The sequence below is a fragment of the Hoplias malabaricus genome, chromosome 11, assembly GCF_029633855.1.
Source record: "Hoplias malabaricus isolate fHopMal1 chromosome 11, fHopMal1.hap1, whole genome shotgun sequence".
In the NCBI taxonomy this organism is placed as follows: domain Eukaryota; kingdom Metazoa; phylum Chordata; class Actinopteri; order Characiformes; family Erythrinidae; genus Hoplias; species Hoplias malabaricus.
Window position 1 is genome coordinate 30,050,152 of NC_089810.1, and position 20,298 is coordinate 30,070,449.

General features: G+C 39.8%; 1 protein-coding gene across 1 annotated transcript in view; it reads left to right on the forward strand.

The window, feature by feature from the left end:
• LOC136709778 (tyrosine-protein kinase CSK) overlaps window positions 1-20,041 on the forward strand; it is a 45,475-nt gene extending 25,434 nt beyond the window's left edge. The window contains exons 2-13 of the mRNA XM_066685275.1: window positions 1,202-1,290; window positions 1,863-1,976; window positions 2,400-2,512; window positions 9,893-10,112; window positions 13,463-13,556; window positions 13,793-13,858; window positions 14,123-14,222; window positions 14,449-14,539; window positions 15,613-15,686; window positions 16,078-16,273; window positions 16,823-16,909; window positions 17,771-20,041. Of these exons, the coding sequence (XP_066541372.1) occupies window positions 1,276-1,290; window positions 1,863-1,976; window positions 2,400-2,512; window positions 9,893-10,112; window positions 13,463-13,556; window positions 13,793-13,858; window positions 14,123-14,222; window positions 14,449-14,539; window positions 15,613-15,686; window positions 16,078-16,273; window positions 16,823-16,909; window positions 17,771-17,953 (1,353 nt within the window). The 5' untranslated portion in view covers window positions 1,202-1,275 and the 3' untranslated portion in view covers window positions 17,954-20,041. The remainder of the gene's footprint in view (window positions 1-1,201; window positions 1,291-1,862; window positions 1,977-2,399; window positions 2,513-9,892; window positions 10,113-13,462; window positions 13,557-13,792; window positions 13,859-14,122; window positions 14,223-14,448; window positions 14,540-15,612; window positions 15,687-16,077; window positions 16,274-16,822; window positions 16,910-17,770) is intronic.
• The last annotated feature ends 257 nt before the right edge of the window (window positions 20,042-20,298 follow it).

Here is a 20,298-nt window from a genome sequence, read left to right on the forward strand (position 1 = left end):
ATTTTATGGCAATTTTTGCTTAGTATTACAAATAATATTTGTCATGTTATTCTACAATAAACAAACTAATCTTAAATTTAAATTAAATGGCAAGAAAGAAGAATTTATTAATCTCTGTTCAGGGTTCCATCAGAAAAAAGTGCTGCAATGTTGTGCATGTTGTGCATTGGTCCAAGTCGGTTAAATTGTGTATTGTGCATGGTGGCACATCAGGTAGTGTCGCAGTCACAGCTCCAGGGACCTGGAGGTTGTGGGTTCAAGTCCCGCTCCAGGTCACTGTCTGTGAGGAGTGTGGTGTGTTCTCCCTTTGTCCGTGTGGGTTTCCACCAGGTTCTCCGGTTACCTCCCACAGTCCAAAAACACACGTTGGTAGGTGAATTGACGACTCAAGTGTCCGTAGGTGTGAGTGAATGTGTGGGTGTATGTCGCCCTGTGAGGGCCTGGAGCCCCCTCCGGGGTGTGTTCCCGCCTTGCGCCCAGTGATTCCAGGTAGGCTCCGGACCAACGCGACCCAGAATTGGATAAGCGGTTTCAGACAATAAATGAATGAATAATCACAACGACATAATGTGATTAATCATGATTAATCGCAAGTAAATATGCTAGTATTTTATTGTTTTGATTTCTAATTTTATTTATTTAATTTAATGGCAATAAAACAAATGTGTAGTGTTATGCATGACAAAATGTTTAGAGGAAACCGTTCTTTTTACTTTTAATATAATATTTGAGTATTTATGATATTTGAATTTAAATCTCTTTTTTTTGCGGGGTAAAATATCAGGGAGAGAGTCAACATCAAACACAACGAAGCTCTGACACAAGCTTTAATTCTGAAAACTGCAGCACACAGCTTAGATGTGAGTGACTATATAATTATGTACCTTCTGAACTCAACGGTAGTGATGCTGTATTTACATCGCTAAATATAACAACTGTCACTAGGCTCTGTAAAATGATTGATTAATTCATATATACATTTAAAAAAAAAGCATTTTCAGATTAATTTCATGCTTTAACGTGTTAACACTGACAGCTCCTTTTGTGAATCATATTTGTTTCTTTGAAATGAGAAGTTCAAACCTAAGGATTTCCACACATCTCTGGGTCTCTAACTTTTGCACAATTCTGTGTGGCTCTACTCAAAATCCTGGCGTTTGATTTAAAAAAAAAAAATCTTGTTTGTGTTTTGTCTTCTCAGAGCTCTGATGCTACCTGCTACTGTGTGATACCTGCAAGAGGAAACCACATCCCCTCCCCACTCCCACACTCACAATGTCTGGTCTACAGGTAAACTCATACATACACACACTTTCAGACCTTGTTTACACCTAACGTCTTAAGATAGAGCTGTTCGTGCTTTAGCAGATGTGCCGAAACCCAGTCATCCACACATCCCTCACCACTGAAAGGAATCAAGGCTCATCTGTTTTATCTCTTTCATCTCATTGCACAGCTCAGCAGAAGCTGATCGACAGCTTTGCAGCAAGCAACACTGCAGTGCTTTCAGGAAATGCTTTTAAGTCAGGTTTCCTATGATTCTTAATTTCATTCTGTTTCTTTCTAGTGGTAATTATCTTTTGATTCATGCTTTTACAGTTCTGGAGAATATTATTTTGACATGTGCTTGCAATCTGTCCTTTTTAAAACCAGGCTAATTTAATTACAGGGAAATAATAAGCTGAGTGTATGTCAGGTGTTCTCCCTTTCTGGGCAAATTGTGTGAAATAATGGAAGCTCATTTCTGGCTTATCTAGTAGCCTTTCCTAATAAAGAAGTGTCATGGTAAGAGAGGGAACATTTTAGAATAACACACTGTTCTAAACATAATTGTTCTCCTATTTTCACTCTTTCTGTTACAGACAGCATGGCCAGCAGGCACGGAGTGTGTGGCTAAGTATAACTTCCAGGGTGCAACAGAACAGGACCTGCCCTTCTCTAAAGGAGACGTCCTTACAATCATTGGAGTCACCAAGGTGGGAATGGGACACGTGTAGGGCTGTCAATTAATAAAAAAAAAATTATAAACCCTTGGAATTCATTATGTCTGTCACGCTTGCATCAAGAACATAAATTAGATTATGATTTTTGAAGAAATGACTCAATGTGAGGTTGTCTGTATTTGTATTTGGCTGAATAATTTAAGAAATAGATTCCTCAGATTGAAAGAATTGGCTGGTCATAGCCCGTAGCCATTAGTGTTTCACCACCAGAACTCAGTAAAAAACCTAACAACACACAGAGCTATCATACTCATATAATCCATGAGTATCCCCCTGAAAACCCCAACTCCCATAATGCTCCTCTCATACCATTTCAGGTTTTATGGTCATGATAATTGAAATTGAATATAAAAATGGATTATTTATACTTATGTGCATACCTTTATGCATCTGCAGGACCCTAACTGGTACAAAGCCAAGAACACTGTAGGCAGAGAAGGCACAATCCCCGCAAACTATGTTCAGAAACGAGAAGGCGTGAAATCTGGAGGAAAACTGAGCCTGATGCCGTAAGTCCAGTGCATCCACCCATCTCTCTCTCTCTGTTCCAGGCTTTTGTGGAGACCCGTCTGAGGGTGGAGTCTCTGTTTTATCAGAGCACCCATGACATGGCTCACTCTTCCATTAATGGAAGATTTGTATCTGTTGATGACACAAACGTGCTAAACTTTCACCGGTGAAATGCTGTGTGTGTGTGTGTGTAAACACATTTATCTTTTCTTGTTATTTCTCTTTTTTTGGCTTTTGAATTTTTGAGTGTCAGATTGCTCTCTCACGTTCTATTTTTTTCTCTTATTTTCTTTTATTTTATTTATAATTATTATCTCCCCCTGAATTTGTCCAGGTGATTCATCACTTATATGTACTTGATATTCATCCAGAGATGTGTGGGCTCACTGTGGTAGGCTTTTTTTTTTAGATGTTGGCCAACGCAGAAAAGGTAATCTAATAAGGGAAAGCCCAGTCCCACAGACCACGATTAATGTCTTTATATTAATGACCTCATGAGCAGTCATGATTTATTTCCACTCTCCTTTAGCTCTGTCTTTCCATCTCTGTTATCCCTTTTTCTCTCTCTATCACTTTGAGAGGCTCACCATTATGCCACTGTCCTAGGACCAATTTAGTATAATATTGTATACTATAATGTGTTATGTATCATTCTGTAAGTCCAAATGTAGACACTGGAGCACTATGCAGTTAACGATGTACTGCAATTAAACCCTATTATTGTTATTTTAAGAAAATTTCAAGTCACTGATACAAAGATGATAATATAGCATGACAATGCATTTACACCCCTTTAAAGAACAGTTAACTTTTTGGCAAATTGCATATTTATTTAGACAGTGGACTTTAAATATTAAAAATGTTTAAATATACTAAATAAATAAAACAAAAATAAAAACAGTTTTTTAACAAATCCACATAAAAACTCCACAATAGAGAGACCAGAGGAGAAACAGCAAACAGAACAGAGTGACTGGCTAAAATATCGGACATTCATTCTTATGTAAACAAATTTATTTTATGATTTATATATATTGTAATTATTGTAGCTGCTGCCCATAAGTCACCATGCCTATATCAGACTAGATTAGGGGTATAACACTCCCCAGCATTGTCAAAAAGTGTTCTCTGGAGTGATGGAGTGCCATTAATTTCACACATTATGTAGTCATTTTACATTACTAAATTCAGATTAATTGATCACGTTACATTTTTATGCTCCTGATGGAGAGAATTCTGTCCTCTTTCTCCTTGGTCAACTTTAATCTCGTGTAGCGCACTGTGGAGGAAGGCAGAGTCCTGAGATGGCTGGACACATACGGAGAGGAAAACTGAAGGACATGGTTAGTGATGATGCAGCTGTAAAGTAATGTCCTGTTGAGATAATGCCCCTCTCTTAGCTCTCCACAGGAGTGGTTTTTAAACCTGTGGGCAGATGGGTTTAGAATATAAATGTGTCCAAAAATCATGGCGCAATATGACTCCAGCTTATCACTAATTCATGTGAGCGACCAAAATTAGACCAGTTCCTCCCTTCTCCAGCATTAGTTTGCTTTAGGTTTTAATGAGCCTTAATACATTATGAATCTCTAATCTGTGACATTTTTACAGACTGACATTAAAGAATTAAATCCATTAAAGGAGTAATTCCTTATCAACATGTAATGTGTAGGTTTTACTGTGATTTTGATCCAGACTGAATATGCATTGTCTGATAAAAGTAACTGCGTTGACAGTAATCCAGTATGGATCTGCAGTTGTAAATGTTTTTGAGTTTGATACTAGTAAATGTGGAGTGATTTTAATCCAGTGTTTGTGTGTGTCTGTGTGTAGTGTTTACACTCCCGCAGTAGTTACTGTAGTGGTATATTAATGGATCTGGTGTGTGTGAGTAAGTGTATTTAAAGTAACTGAGGACTGATTTAATCCAGTGTTCTTGAGTCTGACAGTAATAACTGTGGAGGAATTCTAATTCAGTATGAATCTTGGGGGCGCGTGTTTGTGTGATTGTAATAGTAGTAACTAGAGATGTCTGTTACAAGTATTTTTGCGATCTCGATCCGAGTTTTTTTAATATTGAGTATCTGCCATTACAGAGTCTCGATCTGATCCTTAGATTTTCCTATAGTACTGTTACACATTACATGCTCAAAGTACATTAGTTATTAAAATCAGCCCAGTGCATCTGCCCAATACCTCGTATTAAGAAAAAACATTGCCTGCATCCAAGTTGCTGCTTTTTTTTTCTATAACAAAGTAAACAAATGGTCTTCACAAACAGCTCGTATGAATAAATGATTATTATTGTTACCTTGTATGAAATCATCTAATGTTTTTTTTTTTTTTTTTTTTTTTTATATAAAGAATTACTTTAATTCTAAAAGTCAGTCAGCTTTATTGTCATCACAGGTGTATTGAGGAGAAATGAAATGTTATTTCTTCAAGACACGGTGCTAAAATAAGTTATATATATTTTCAGCACTGACCTGTTTCTCTCAGCTCAGCCGCAAAGCAAACTGTGACTTCAGCACTAAATGATGACAGCTAACTCTGGCTGCTGATTGGCTAAATAAAAGTGACCAATGAGAAGTGCGTTCTGTTTAGGAGCCGTGGAGTATCTGCCCCTCCCTCCTCCGGCTGAGGGAGACGAGCATGTCTCAAACAAATCATGGTCTTAACAGTCTCACCTTAAATGTACAGGATAAAACACATCCCGCATGGGTCCAAAACACAACACTGCATTTAGTGTCCAAATACTTTGCTCCAGCTCTGAATCAGACTTGCGGCAATGTGTGTCTGTGTGGAACAGTCCGAAAGAAGTGTGTCCACTACGGTGGCCAGCAGAGTCATATCACAACATTTACAAAGCGTGCAACAGAAGGAAGAAGGAAGTGTGAATTTGCCACCTAGAGGAAACAGAGGATCAGAATTAAGATCGAGGGAGCAGCAGTCCTTCACAGGGCGGAGCACACACGTTCACTCACACCTATGGACACTTCTGAGTCGTCAATCCACCTACCAATGTGTGTTTTTGGACTGTGGGAGGAAACCGGAGCATCTGGAGGAAACCCACGCAGACACAGGGAGAACACACCAACCCCTCACAGACAGTCACCTGGCGCAGGACTTGAATCCATGACCTGCTGCGTGCACCGTGCCGCCCAAGCCGATACACATCAGTAAAATAATGCTGTGATCTGCCCCAATACCGATCTTTGAGATTGGATCGGGCCATCCCTACTAGTTATATAGAAGTGATTTTAATCCTGTATGAATCTGCTCTGTGTGTAAACCTTTAAATTAAAGGGCCAGCTCACAATTTTTCAGGCTTTCAGGGTGCCATGACTGCAGACAGCAGAGAAAACGGCTAAAAAACGTGTTCCATGTGATAAAGTCAAAATATTGAAATAAAATTTTTATGTATTGAAAAAGTAAGATCACAGTGGAGTACGGGATGGCATTGGGTTTTACAGTACACGTGTGTGAGTTCACAGGGAAAGCTTCTTGCTGAAAAGTGCTGATATTGAATCTCCAAAAAATGGATTGAAGTGGACCTGAAATCTGTGCCTTAATCAATAGGAGACGCAATGGTGAGCAATGTGTTTTATTCAGCCACCTGTTCACAGAACTTAACTCTCTGTACTACATGGATTAGACACTGACGGATTGTTGTACTGTAATTTGCATCCAAAACGATTTATGGGACAATTCAGAAGTTGCTGGATTGATATAGAGACATGTCCGTAACGTCTCTACCCAACTCTGTGCCCTGGGCCATACAGCATGCTTTGCTGCTGTAGTTAAAGAAGCAGATCAAATGAAAGCAGCCAGCCGTATATGGCCCATGGGCTGTATTTTGAAGACCTCTGCTGAACAGTGATTTTAATCCAGTTTGAATCTGCTGTTAGTTTTGAGTTTACAGTTTGACAGTATAAAATGTTGAGTGATTTAAATCCAATATGAATCTGCTGTATGTGGGTGTGGGTATGTGCGCAGTGGTAGAACGTGAGGGGTGATATTAATTCAGTGTGAATCTGCTGCGTGTGTGGTGTTTACAGTGTGACAATATCTGTAGAGTGATTTTAATCCACTGAGTCTGCGGTATGCATTATTTAATCTGAGAGTAATAACTATGGAGAAATTCTAATCCATTATGAATCCAGGGTGTGTGAGTTGGGTGTGTAACAGTATGAATCTGCAGTGTGTGTTGTGTTTACAGTGTGGCAGTAGTAATAATTGAGTGGTTTTAATGCACTGTGCAAGGTTCTGAAGGTTCTTCAAACTCAAATATCGTCGCTGTCCAAAGAAAATATGAATATCCAAAAATAGTACCTTTTGTATAGGGGAAGGAAAAAACCTTCTCTTTTCTGTGGAAATCAGTGTAAAAGTATTTTTCTTCCAAGCAAGTTTGGATCATTTCTATTGGACCGTTCATCATTAAATTTTCGCACAATGTGAAAGATAGCAACTGTGTTGATAGCAACAGAGCCATTCACTGAAAAGGTAGCGCCATGGCTTTGCTCCAAATAATTCTCTTTGGCATCTTTGTTTATGGCATAAACCAGCTTCCATATCCATATGTTTATATCCCTCTTACAATAAACTGCAGGTAAGATCTGAAATTCTCCCTCCTACTGGACAGATAAGAGCTAAACAATAACGTGTTTATCAGCGTTCAGTATCAGGAGATCATCAGGAAGAGATGTTGATTTCCTGCTAGTGGTTCCCCTTTGTTATTGTGTTTTTGTTCTGTCTATGAAACTGTTTCACACACACTCCATCTCTCCATCTTTTGTTCCCTCTAGTCTCTCATGCTTTATTCTTTAAGCCACTGTTCTGTAGTCGCTTCCACAGTAACAACAAAAGCTACATTCTGTCATTTACAAGTTTGCTCTGTGGGGGGTTTTGGAATTTCAATTTTTTTTATTTTTTTTTTTACACTTAATGCTTCTTTTCCACCTTTTTACTCTTTTTTTCGCTGTCCCTGTCTCTCCACGCCTTCCTTTTCTCTTTTCCTCTACATCTCTCATTCTCATGTGTTGTATATGCTCTGCCTCTCTCACTGTCTCCCCAGTTGGTGCCCCCCTTCTTTGTTTTCCTCCTCCTGCTTTGTCTCTACATTTTGTTTCTAACTTTACTCCTCTCTCTCTCTCTCTGTCACACTCTCTCTCTCTGTGTTTGTATGTGTTATGGTTCTCGGATGGCTCTGGCTCGGAGATTAGTGCGACTTTGCAAACTGCAGCCGCACTGATCTAATCAAGTCGAGCTCACAGTAAGCAGCTTTTCCACAGAGCCCCCAGTGTCTGAGCAACTCGCACACAAACACACTCCACACAGTCGATCTCCAGCTTTAATTACCTTACACTGAGCAGCATTGTGACTGAGAGAGGGGTCATTCTAACGGCCACATTCAGAAACTCAGCTTTCTATTAATTCCAGAGCAGCTCAACATCTTTGTTTGGCTCCAGCAGAAGCCCTCTGTGCCTTGGTGACACTGCTGCATTTTCCAGCATTTTTCCACCCTGTTTCTTCAAGACCCTCACTCATACAGAAAAAGCCTCTGTGATCTGCTGAGAGCTGAAATGGAATTTTTCTCCCAAGCGGATTTCAGCGCGTTATGGAATGATATTAATCCCCAAACCTGTAAACGGAAACAATATCCCCCAAACCTGTACACAACAACTGTATTCCCAAACCTGTACACAACAACAATAGACAGTATGCATTGACATCAGTTTTTGGCTAGAGCATGCCCCCTCAGTCAGACTGAGTGGCAAAACAATTAGCTGTGTTTAATATACTCTTAAAGATGACTTTCACGATTGAATGTATCGCTAACAATATCCTCACCCCTAAAACCAGTATACGCTAACAATACAGACTCCTGAAACCAGTACACGCTAACAATATCCTGACCCCTAAAACCAGTATACGCTAACAATACCCACCCCTGAAACCAGTATACGCTAACAATATCCTGACCCCTAAAACCAGTATACGCACACAACAACCCCCACCCCCCAAAACCTGGACATGCCCAAAATACCCCTATACATTTGCATACTAACTTTGTTTTTTAGCCATGCACTTTAGGACAAGCTGTAGAATTTGTACCACTACTGAGGACCCAGGCAGGCCACCATGCTGCGATACACTCATTTCAGGCTGTTACAGGTCCCTTTTGCTTTTTGCTGCTGAAGGATTGACACTAACTAAATCTGTCATTTTCAGCACTCTGCAGTGCAAACTGCTTTGAGCCTTGCTCTGTTCCATTTAAAACCTGATCAGAGAAAGAGAAGGGGAGAAATGATGAGGCTGTGTGAGAAAGTGTTGGTTGTTTGATGCTTTGAAGTAAGCATCACATTTTGATTTTCTTTTGAAGAGCACTTTATAGCGAACAAGTTCCTCATTTGTTGCATCTGTCTTTCTCTATCTTTAGAATTTGCTTAGCGCTGTAGCGGGAAGGTTTCTAGAGCAGAATGTAAGTGAAGAGGAAAATGATGTCATCTTAAGGCTCTTGAGAATTTGCAAAAAGGCACCTAATCTAGGTTTCCCTGCCAATAATATAACCAGCTAACTTCCTGTTAGAAAGGAGTGTGGGGGTGTGTGTGTGAAAAGTGCTACTTCCTGTTGTTTCTGGGCATTAGCCTGGCACGTCTGATTTGAAAAACCATTATTAAATCAGAGAACCCCCCCCCCCCCCCCCAATTAGCCTGGTTTCTATTGGTTTCTGGATTCTTGATACAGGCTCAAGAGAGGAACTGGAGCGTTCAGATTTGCTGTTACTTTGTTTGTTTGCTGCTCATTTATTTAACACACTCTGCCCAGTGTTGTCTGCAGAAGATGTTGTGGATACTGCTTTAAAAGCATTTTAAAACTTGAATTAGAAAGCCAATACAAAACATTAAATGGCTAATTATAATGAAGCCTGTCACATTTATTGCATAATCTTCATAATCTTGTATCACTTTTTTTTAACTATATATAATCGATACACTGTTGCAAAATATTTATATTTTTATTGAAACATACAGGTGCTTTAAAAAGACCCCCTGCCCTCTAGTTACCACAGTAACTACTTCATGACTCCACCTGGTGGTGCACAACTATACAGAATACAGAACTGTTCTGCTTCCTGGTAGTTTATGGCTAATATACACTGGAAAAATGATTTCCAATCAGATTGATTTCAAGGATTTATGGGGAAAAACATTATGTATGCAAACATGAATTATTTGTGTGATTATATTATGACGTACCTCTAGACCTACTTCTAGTCTAAATGATGTTATTTTTATAGCAACTACTCATCATGTCATGATTATGAGAAATACAGAAGCTTCTTCTGTGACAGTCTCGCCATCCTTTTCTCTGTGTAGATGGTTTCATGGAAAGATAACGCGAGACCAGGCGGAGAGGCTGCTCTATCCTCCAGAGACGGGGTTGTTTCTGGTGCGAGAGAGTACTAACTACCCCGGAGACTACACGCTGTGTGTGAGCTGCGAGGGCAAGGTGGAGCACTACCGTATCATCTACCACAACGGCAAACTCTCTATCGATGAGGAAGAGTACTTTGAGAACCTCATGCAGCTGGTGGAGGTAAGGGTCGATACAATCGGTAAATTCAGCTGCTTGCTTTACCCACCAGGGACACAGATGTTGAAATGCTCACACACTGCTTATTTATAGCTTTCTTTAAAGGCGATGTACTAGTGGTGGGCAATTATGGCCAAAACAATACTATCATATATTATATTATATATTATATATCATATATAAATATATATATAATATATTTCAGGTTATTTTAGTAGTTACAATATTGGTTTATAATTGATTTATAAAACACAGAGAAATACTTTTTGTTTCAAGAACACACTACTGCAGCTAATTATATATATATATATATATATATATATATATATATATATATATATATGTATATATATATATATATATGTATGTATATATATATATGTATATGTATATATATATATATATATATATATATATATATATGTATATATATATATATATGTATGTATATATATATATGTATATGTATATATATATATATATATATATATATATATATATATATATATATGTATATATATATATATATGTATGTATATATATATATGTATATATATATATATATATATATATATAGGGCGGCACGGTGGTGGTGGTATATATATATATATATATATATAGGGCGGCACGGTGGCGCAGCAGGTAGTGTCGCAGTCACACAGCTCCAGGGACCTGGAGGTTGTGGGTTCGATTCCCGCTCCGGGTGACTGTCTGTGAGGAGTTTGGTGTGTTCTCCCTGTGTCCACGTGGGTTTCCTCCGGGTGCTCCGGTTTCCTCCCACAGTCCAAAAACACGCGTTGGTAGGTGGATTGGCGACTCAAAAGTGTCTGTGTGTGTGTGTCTCTGTTGCCCTGTGAAGGACTGGTGCCCCCTCCAGGGTGTATTCCTGCGTATTCCTTGCGCCCATTGATTCCAGGTAGGCTCTGGACCCCCGCAACCCTGAATTGGATAAACGGTTACAGATAATGAATGAATGAATATATATATATACATTTTTCCTTACTTTTATTTCAGTACAATGTAACATTTGCAGTCATTCAGAAGTAAGCGTTTGCTTATTTTGTTAACAGTCCTAAATTACCAAGTTTAAGATCATTTTACCACAGAAAACTGTTTGCATATAAACAGCAAACGTAAACAATTATCCAGAAATATCCTTTAAGCTCCACAGTAAATAACAAACAAATACTGAACAGTCAATGTTGTCTTTCTGTTTGGGTTAGAGTTCACATTCTGTTCTCATGGCATTTTTTTTTTTCTCCTCGTACACAATTGGGTGCTTCTGCTTGAGGTGGTGAAACAGATTAGTTGTATTTCCTTGTTTTATTGTTACAGGCTTCTTTCATATCTTACAATTACAATGGGTTGTTGTGCATCTGATATTTTGTAACAAAACCATCTCCACACAACTGAAGTCGCTCACCTTTTGGAGCAAATTCTTCCACCGCAGAGCAACTTTCCACTGTACTTGTCGCTGTGCCTAAATGACTCATGTAATGAACGTATGCCACATTACATGTAATTGCCTTGTTATTATGTAAACAAGTCAGAATATCACTGTCAAGATGCTGCTTTTTTATTGTTTTAAAAACTAAAGATACGATATGACGCAGCCCTACCATGTGTACCATTTTAATAAAAAAACTTTTCTAATATTCTGAGGATGTTTCCTCACTATTTGCTAGCTCTCCTGTCTGTTTGTTTGCTGGCAACTGGTCTAATGTGTTAACAAAACCCCAGTGTCTGAAAAGGGGTTAAAATGATTCGGTATTGATTCGGTGTTGTATGCTTTCTCTCACTCTGCTCACGGTAGAGAAATTGTATCTGGAGGAAATTAGACAGCGAAGAGACCTAGCGTATAAAGCATGAACAGAGATGAGGATTTTTCTCCATAAGTGGGTAATATCGATTTATTTTTGCTGTTTCAGATTACTTATGGAGGAACTGACTCTAAATACGGGAATGAAAGTAACCAGAAAGCGAAAGTGCTACAAAACAACTGAAGTTACAAATGAGTTTCTGTGGGAATTCAAACAGTGAATAAAAACTTACAAGTAAAGCTTAGGCTATGTACAAATGACCGTTGTTTTTTTTCTCTCAAACATATTCTTCCACATCATAAGACACAGAGCTTCTGAACATAAACCAAAGAGAGCAGCAGGGAGCACATGAGGCGCATTTATTGTTTATTTGATGAAATTGACACATGAGCAGCCTGTTCAAACCACTCATTTCCACTGTGCTAAATAAGGAGAATCATTTGCAGGAAATGGCCTTATTTAGCTGTGTTCTTTATAGCATGCGTTCACTTAACTTAGGAAATGAACACGTAATTTGACCAGGGCTTATATAACTTCCTAAGCTTCAGAGTGAAGTAGATGACTGTGTGTCAATTCATTATGCGGTTTCAGGTCTCTGCAGCGTTACTGATACATTTATTACATCTTAGCTTGTTCAGAAACCTAAGGAGAACTAACTATGAGATATGATGTGAAAGTGGCTTCAAGTAAAGAGATATTTTTATATGTAACAATATATATATATATCCTGCTTAGCGCTCTATATATGGGTCATGCTCCTCTGAGATTGTGTATGCTGACGGAACAGATACACACTTTATAAGCATTAATTTAGTGCAATTAGGCCAGTTCGTCCCTACTTCGAAATGCTGTTTACTTGTGTTGTGCTGTCTCTGCCTCAGAATGTTGTCCACGCTTGTTCTTTGTCCATCTCCCTTGAGATAGTGTGTGTGTGTGTATGTGAGACAGAGAGATAGTGTTTTCCCCATGCCCTGTCTGCATTTCAGCCTTCTACAAAATTCCACATACTTTTTTTTTTTTTTTCCCTGTTTCGTTCTTGTCATTTCTCCCTCCCTCTTCCGCTCTGCTGCCTGTCACAGCAGGCCATTCTCATGTTCTCCTAATTGCCATCACAGTAAACAATACAGAACCAGCTGCCTCCCTTGTCTGTCCAGAACCGTATATTTAGGATGTTAGGCTTATATACACAGCAAGAGTGATTCTGAGCTTATAAAAATGCCTCTTGCACGCTTCACCATGCAGATATTTGTATGTGAATTGCATGCACTCCAAAACATGTCTTCTCGTAATATTGCGTAAAGATAGCACAGATGGAATGCTGTTCCATGCATGTGTAAGCATGCATGTTTATCAGTCACTGAGCACTGTTGCTCTGCTTCCGCCTGCTGGCAGACTTAAAAATGACTAGATCATTGACATGGGAAAAAGTCTTTAATTTGAGTCAGGTATGGCAGTACATGGAACCATATTGTGTATGTCTTGATGTGTTACACTTAACTGGTCTAAACGTACACTTTATTTGTGTGGTTTTAGCATTACACCAAAGATGCGGACGGACTGTGTACTCGACTGATCAAGCCAAAGCTGATGGAGGGGACCGTAGCAGCGCAGGATGAATTCTCCAGAAGTGAGTCTACTTAAACATGATGTATAAGATGAATCAAAGAACACTCATGTTTAATCAACAATGGAAATTTTAAAAATGAATACAGAAATTACTGTTGGGTAACTACAATAATGTTTTCATCATTTAAAGTACAATTTTATCCACAATGTGTGTATAGCTTGAGTTGAAGTAGTGAGTGTATTAAACCAATTTAACCCAGCTGTTTTAACGCTTCCCCTCTAACCTATTGTGTGTAGGTGGCTGGGCTCTGAACAGGAAAGACTTAAAGCTCATACAGACCATCGGCAAAGGAGAATTTGGAGGTTTGAACAAAACCATATTCAGTTTAAACTTTAAAGAACTGTACCTTGTTTTGGATAGTTTTATGGCTGTATTTCTAACCTAAATGCCTACTGCTTTTATGGCAGAAAGGTTTGCTTGTATTAAAACATGTTTCATATAATATTTTTGGCTCCTTTCCTCTGTCTTACAATACATTATTGGCAACAGCATCGATCAGCATTAAACTGATTTATAGCCAACTATTCCTGAAGTAGTAATGTACACAAATGTTATTTTTCATCCAGATGTGATGGTGGGAGACTACAGAGGGACCAAAGTGGCGGTGAAGTGCATCAAACATGATGCTACGGCACAGGCTTTCATCGCTGAGGCTTCAGTTATGACGTGAGTGTATTCCTCTGACACTCACCTGCCTCCAACCTATATCTCCACACATTTTCCAGTTATACATATCTTTTCTTACACTTTCCTACAGTTTCAGCAGCTGTGAAGTAGGTTATCTTAATAAAACTGCTCTATAAGTTTTTAATGCCAACAGATCATTGCCCTGACCTTTCTGTCTTTCTGTCTGATGTGTGTGTGTGTGCGCGCGCACGCATGCTCCCTGCAGGCAGCTGAGGCACAATAACCTAGTACAGCTGCTGGGAGTGATCGTGGAAGAGAGAGGAAGTCTTTTCATCGTCACAGAATACATGGCCAAGGTCAGCACAATGCCACCTGCTGCTTTATAATTAATAAATGTGTTAACAATTTCCTTTAGAGGTTTTTTTTTATGTAAATCAATCTAATTTCTAGTTAAAGTGTATTTTGCTTCAGGGCCCTCCTACAGTTCATTCATCCATCCATTATCTGTAACCGCTTATCCAATTTAGGGTTGCGGGGGGTCCAGAGCCTACCTGGAATCATTGGGCGCAAGGCGGGAATACACCCTGTAGGGGACGCCAGTCCTTCACAGGGCAACACAGACACACACATTCACTCACACACTCACACCTACGGACACTTTCGAGTCGCCAATCCACCTGCAACGTGTGTTTTTGGACTGTGGGAGGAAACCGGAGCACCCGGAGGAAACCCACGCAGACACGGGGAGAACACACCAACTCCTCACAGACAGTCACCCGGAGCGGGAATCGAACCCACAACCTCCAGGCCCCTGGAGCTGTGTGACTGCGACACTACCTGCTGCGCCACCGTGCCGCCCCCTCCTACAGTTGCAGAGTGCAATTCACATTTGCAGCACTGTACTGAAATTGATGAGGAGGGGGAGGGAGTAGGGGCTGTTTCTTTTCTACACCACTCCACAAGTTATAGTGTAGTTTCTGTAGTGCTGAGCCCAGAGCTGCAACAACAGAGGCTCTATTCTCACTATTAAAGGACATTAAAACCTCACAATGATATTGAAGCTGTTTAAAGATAGAAATACTACCTAGTGTTCCTTTAAGATGTCTACCAAATCTTAGTATCTCTTACAATGTAATTTTAAAAACTGAGGAAGAGGAATGGTGCATGAAGGAAGGGTGCATCTTACATTTTGAAATATTAGTAAATTAATTCCCCTTTAAGTCTGGCTATAGGATTCGCTTTGCTATTCTATTTCTGTAAAGCTTAGCTTTTTTGTACAGAAGCAGAATGCATCACCACACTTATAATACACTTATGATAATCCAGCTTATAAGACACTAAATCATATTAAAACCAAACAAGCATATTTGCCATTGTGATTGAAGTGATGTGTGTTTTTCTGTCTGTGTGTGTCTTGTGTGTAAAACAGGGCAGTTTAGTGGACTACCTGCGATCTCGAGGGCGCACTGTGCTTGGGGGAGACTGCTTGCTAAAATTTTCACTGTGAGTTCAGCTGCCTTCCAACGGCAGCTTTGATGTTGACTTCTCATTTTTATTCTGTTCATGTGTGAATTCATAAACGGTCAAACTGCTGTCGAGAGCAATTTTAAAGCCTTGAGAATCTTGTACCTCCTAATCCACTGTTTGATATTGTGTTTTTTATCCTGTCTCTCATTTTCATTCATTCCTTTGCTCCTTGATCTCTCTCGCTTCTCTTTCTATATCGCTATCTCCACCCTTTTCTGTTTTCCTTTTTATCTCCACCTTCTCTCACTCTCACACACACAAACTCACACATACTCATGCACACTCATGTTATGTCTAACCCTGCCGTTCTCTACCTTGCTCTCTCACGTGTGCACTTTGTCTTTTTTCCCCTGTTTCCTTCTTTCAGTGATGTTTGCGAGGCAATGGAGTACCTTGAGGCCAATAACTTTGTGCACAGGGACCTCGCCGCACGAAACGTCCTAGTATCGGAGGACAACATCGCAAAAGTCAGCGACTTTGGTCTGACCAAGGAAGCCTCGTCCACTCAGGACACGGCCAAGCTGCCCGTCAAGTGGACGTCACCAGAGGCACTCAGAGAGAAGGTTCAGTACAAGAACAGATCGACTGCTAATAAATGCTAAAAATAACTTTTATCTCTAGAGCTTTTTTCAAATGTGTAGTCACATGGATTAACCACCACTCTGTGGGAGATCTGTTACCAGCAGGCTTTAGTTCCAGCCTCAGTGGAACACAGCTGGTCCTGGCATCCGAGTGTGTTATCTCCAACAGCAGAAACGGCCACCTAAGTGTTAGAGGGTTAGAGTTTTTAGTTCAGAAGAGAACCACGGGAAGCTCAAGGGTGTAGTTTTGCACCAGAGTTGTGTGGGATTGGCTTTTCATCTTTCAGATGAACGTCTTCACCATAATTTTACAGTTATTTATCGGTGTCTTCTTAGCTTATGCATTGCTCTAGTTTTTATAGTAGTGCAGAAGTTACTACAAATTAAGAAATTAACAGGACACAGTTACACAACATCTAGCTTAATAAATAAACAAAATTAAATAAATAAAAGACCCAGCCATTTATATAACCAGTGATTCCAATCTGATAGTCATCACCAGCCTTATTTGTTGTTGCTTTCTTCTCACAGAGGTTTTCCACCAAGTCTGACGTGTGGAGTTACGGGGTCCTGCTTTGGGAAATCTACTCTTTTGGCCGCGTGCCTTACCCCAGAATTGTAAGATACTTTTTTTTCTGTCTGCTAGATTGTGTGACATAATTCAGTTCTTAATTATGGTGCTTTCACACAGGCCTTGTTTAGTTTGGTCAGGTTATAAAACATACTGCATCATTCCAAGAAGGGTGTTCAGTAGTAGAGAAGGTAAAGTGCAACCATGTAAACTGTCAGCACAACAAGTTCAAAAATATCCAGCCTCATTTCTCCATGTTCTTCAATGGTGAGGATCACCACAGAGCATCTTTGATTTAGCTAGTGGATCATTCTCAGCACTGCAGTGACACTGATGGTGTGGTGGTGTGTAAGAGTGGATCACCCACAGCAGTGCTGCGGGAGTTTTTAAACACCTTGTCCATAATACTTTACCCCATATGTCCACAGGTAAAATTAAACCTGTCCAAATGGGGCTTAAATCTTGCTCTGAAATGACCAAACAAACAAGTTTGTGTTTAGTGTCCACTAGAGGGCAGTCAAAGCCCTTGCTGGTTAATACAGCCCTGCTACTGTTGAAACTAGGATAGATTGACCAAAAAATAGTTATGTAATTTGTTTGACTTTACTAATACTCATAAGCGCATTGAAAAGAGTGGGGGGGACTCTATGGGGTGGTTTCCCAGATATAGATTAAGCCTAGTCCTGTACTATATCCTCCTTTCAATGGGAAATCACAATTCAAAATGATTTTGTAGTCCAGGACAAGGCTTAATCAATGTTTGGGAACCCACAGTGACAATCTAAAGCATGTCTCGGCATGTCCAGAAACTCGATTGATAGATAACTAAGTACAGTGCATGCCAGGGCAGTATTGCCTGTCGTTTTGGGTATTTACACTTCATAATTATACCCTATCTATGTGTGCAGCCGCTAAAGGAGGTGGTCCCGCGGGTGGAGAAGGGCTATAAGATGGACGCTCCGGACGGCTGCCCAGTTGTGGTGTACGATCTGATGAAACAGTGTTGGACCCTGGACGCTGCCTTAAGGCCCTCGTTCCGGATGCTGCGCGAGAAGCTGCAGCACATCAGAGCTAAAGAACTATACCTGTGAGCTCACTTAAACCGGGAGGAAAGACGAAGGACAGGGAGAGAGAGCGTCCTCTGGAACACAAAGTCCAGAAACGTCCGGCTGCAAAAAGCTTGAAAAGAAGCTCCGGGTTTTTCCTTTCGTTCTTTTCAGATTTTTATTCGGACTGTGATCTGGACACATTCTCAATGTGCTTCTGTAGACAGAGGGGGGTCCTGACTAGACCACCTCCTCCTTTGTCTTCGTATGTGTGTGTGAGAGTGTGTGCGTGCACGCGTGTGTGTGTTAAAATGTGTCATGTCCTGATGTCTGTCTCTCAAGCCTTTAATTTTTTTTTCCGTGCCATTATCTTTCCTGCTGTGTCTCCCTCTCCCCAGTGTTTGCATCTCTCTCTCACTCTCTAACCCCTCCCACACACATTCTCTCTCTTCTCTTATTTCTTTTTCTCCCTGTCTTTCACACTTTTTCATTGTGACATTAATGGAAGAAAGGCAGGTCTTTTCTCCCATTGTTTTGTCAGGTGCTTTTCTTTATCTGTCTCAGTGAGAGTCTAGTCAATCTATTTTTTACTCTCTCTCTTTATCTCTCTATCTGTCTATATATTTCTACATTTTGCTCTCTCTCACTCACTAACTCTAACTCTGACATCCAGTCAGTCTCTCTCTCTCTCTTTCACACTTTCTCTCTCTCTCACACTCTCGCTCACACACACACACACTCACTCTCACTCTCTCTCTCTCTCTCAATTTACATGTACCTCAGATTTCTTACTGTGTGGTGGATCCTCGCTGCATGCTTCTCCCCTGTGTGTGAGAGAGGCGTTTGCTCTGTGCCAAAGTGCCTCCAGATGGCAGAGCTGATTCGTCTCGTCCCCCCTCCCCTGCCACACAGACTTGTTTTGTTTATGTTTATTTTTTGTTAATATTTTGATTTCATAATTTTTTTTTATCAAGCTTCTTTTTTTCGTTTTGTTTTGTTTGTTGATTCGTCTGTTTGCTTGTTTGCTGTCTCTCTCCACAACGTGGTCTAAACAAATGTGTCCGTCAATAACGTACCAATTGGGAGAAGCGCAAAGACCTGGAACAGTGCACACATTCAAACACACACACACACTTTCTTACATAGACACACAAACACAACACACACAGTTACACAAGCACTGTCCAGCTGAGCTCAACTTCTCCAGCCAAAATGGGACACACATCTATCCACAAACATTTTGATGGGACGGGTCTGAACACGGTAGACTCTTTGTGCGTGAGCTTGTTTTATATTAAAATATATTTTAAGGACTCAAAAAAAATAACGAATAACAGGACAAGAAAACAAATGAGACTTTGGAGCGAGAGGCAGAAATATGTGGAGACGAAACAAAGCGGGGTGATTCTGCATGTTATGGGCAAATGAGCAGGAGTGAGAGAGAGAGAGAAGCCTTGGGTTAACTTGTCAGTGCTTTCAATGTTCATTGTTTTATTATGCTACCATGATTATGAATAAATCATTCCATCAGATCAGAGCTGTGAGCGTGTGGGTGCGCATGCGTGTGTTTGTGCACATTTGTGTGTGTGTGTGGTTAGAGGGGAAGCATCACACTCAGAAACTGACCTTATTGAAATGTCAGCTCTTGATGACACATTGAGCTCGTAGATGGACTGGTTTAATGTCAAATGAGTGTGTGTTAATGAGCTGTTTGGCTTAAAAATAAATATACAATGTATGTCCAAATGTTTGTAGACATCTGCTCCTCCAGCAGTGCCTCTGAAGGGGGGGAGGGGGGTGTCTATTAGTTTATACTTTAAGCAGGGGTGTCTGTTTACATTTGGATAGCTATAAATGTTAGTGCGGTCAATATTAACATCTTAAGGCACTTGGAAATTTAATGCGTTACTTTTTTTTTTTACGCTAATTAATAATTTTGCCAAATTTAGCCACAACTTCCTCCAGTAATTTGCTCTTTTTACAGAGCCTAGTGACACATTAGTGGTTTTATTCTGCGTTGTAAACACAGCATCACTACTTTTGAGTTCAGAATGTAGATTATACATTATTTATGCTGAAATATGTATTAAATATCATAACTAACTCACTCGTACTCTTCCTCCTCTCCCTGTCTCTCTCACTCTCGCGTGCACACACACACGGAGCTCCTGTTTCATCTTCTACCTCATTTAATCCCTCTTTTTCTTTTAAAAGTTAAGGTTGAAGTGGAAACTTTTACAAAATTAGGAGATTTCTAATAAAAAAATATATTACTACTCTGAGATATTATAATAAAGTCAAGAAAGAAAGGTTTCCTCTCAACAGTTTTTCATGGTCACTACACATTTATCTCCCTCCCAAAAATGTAAGAAAGTACTAAGCCTTTTAAA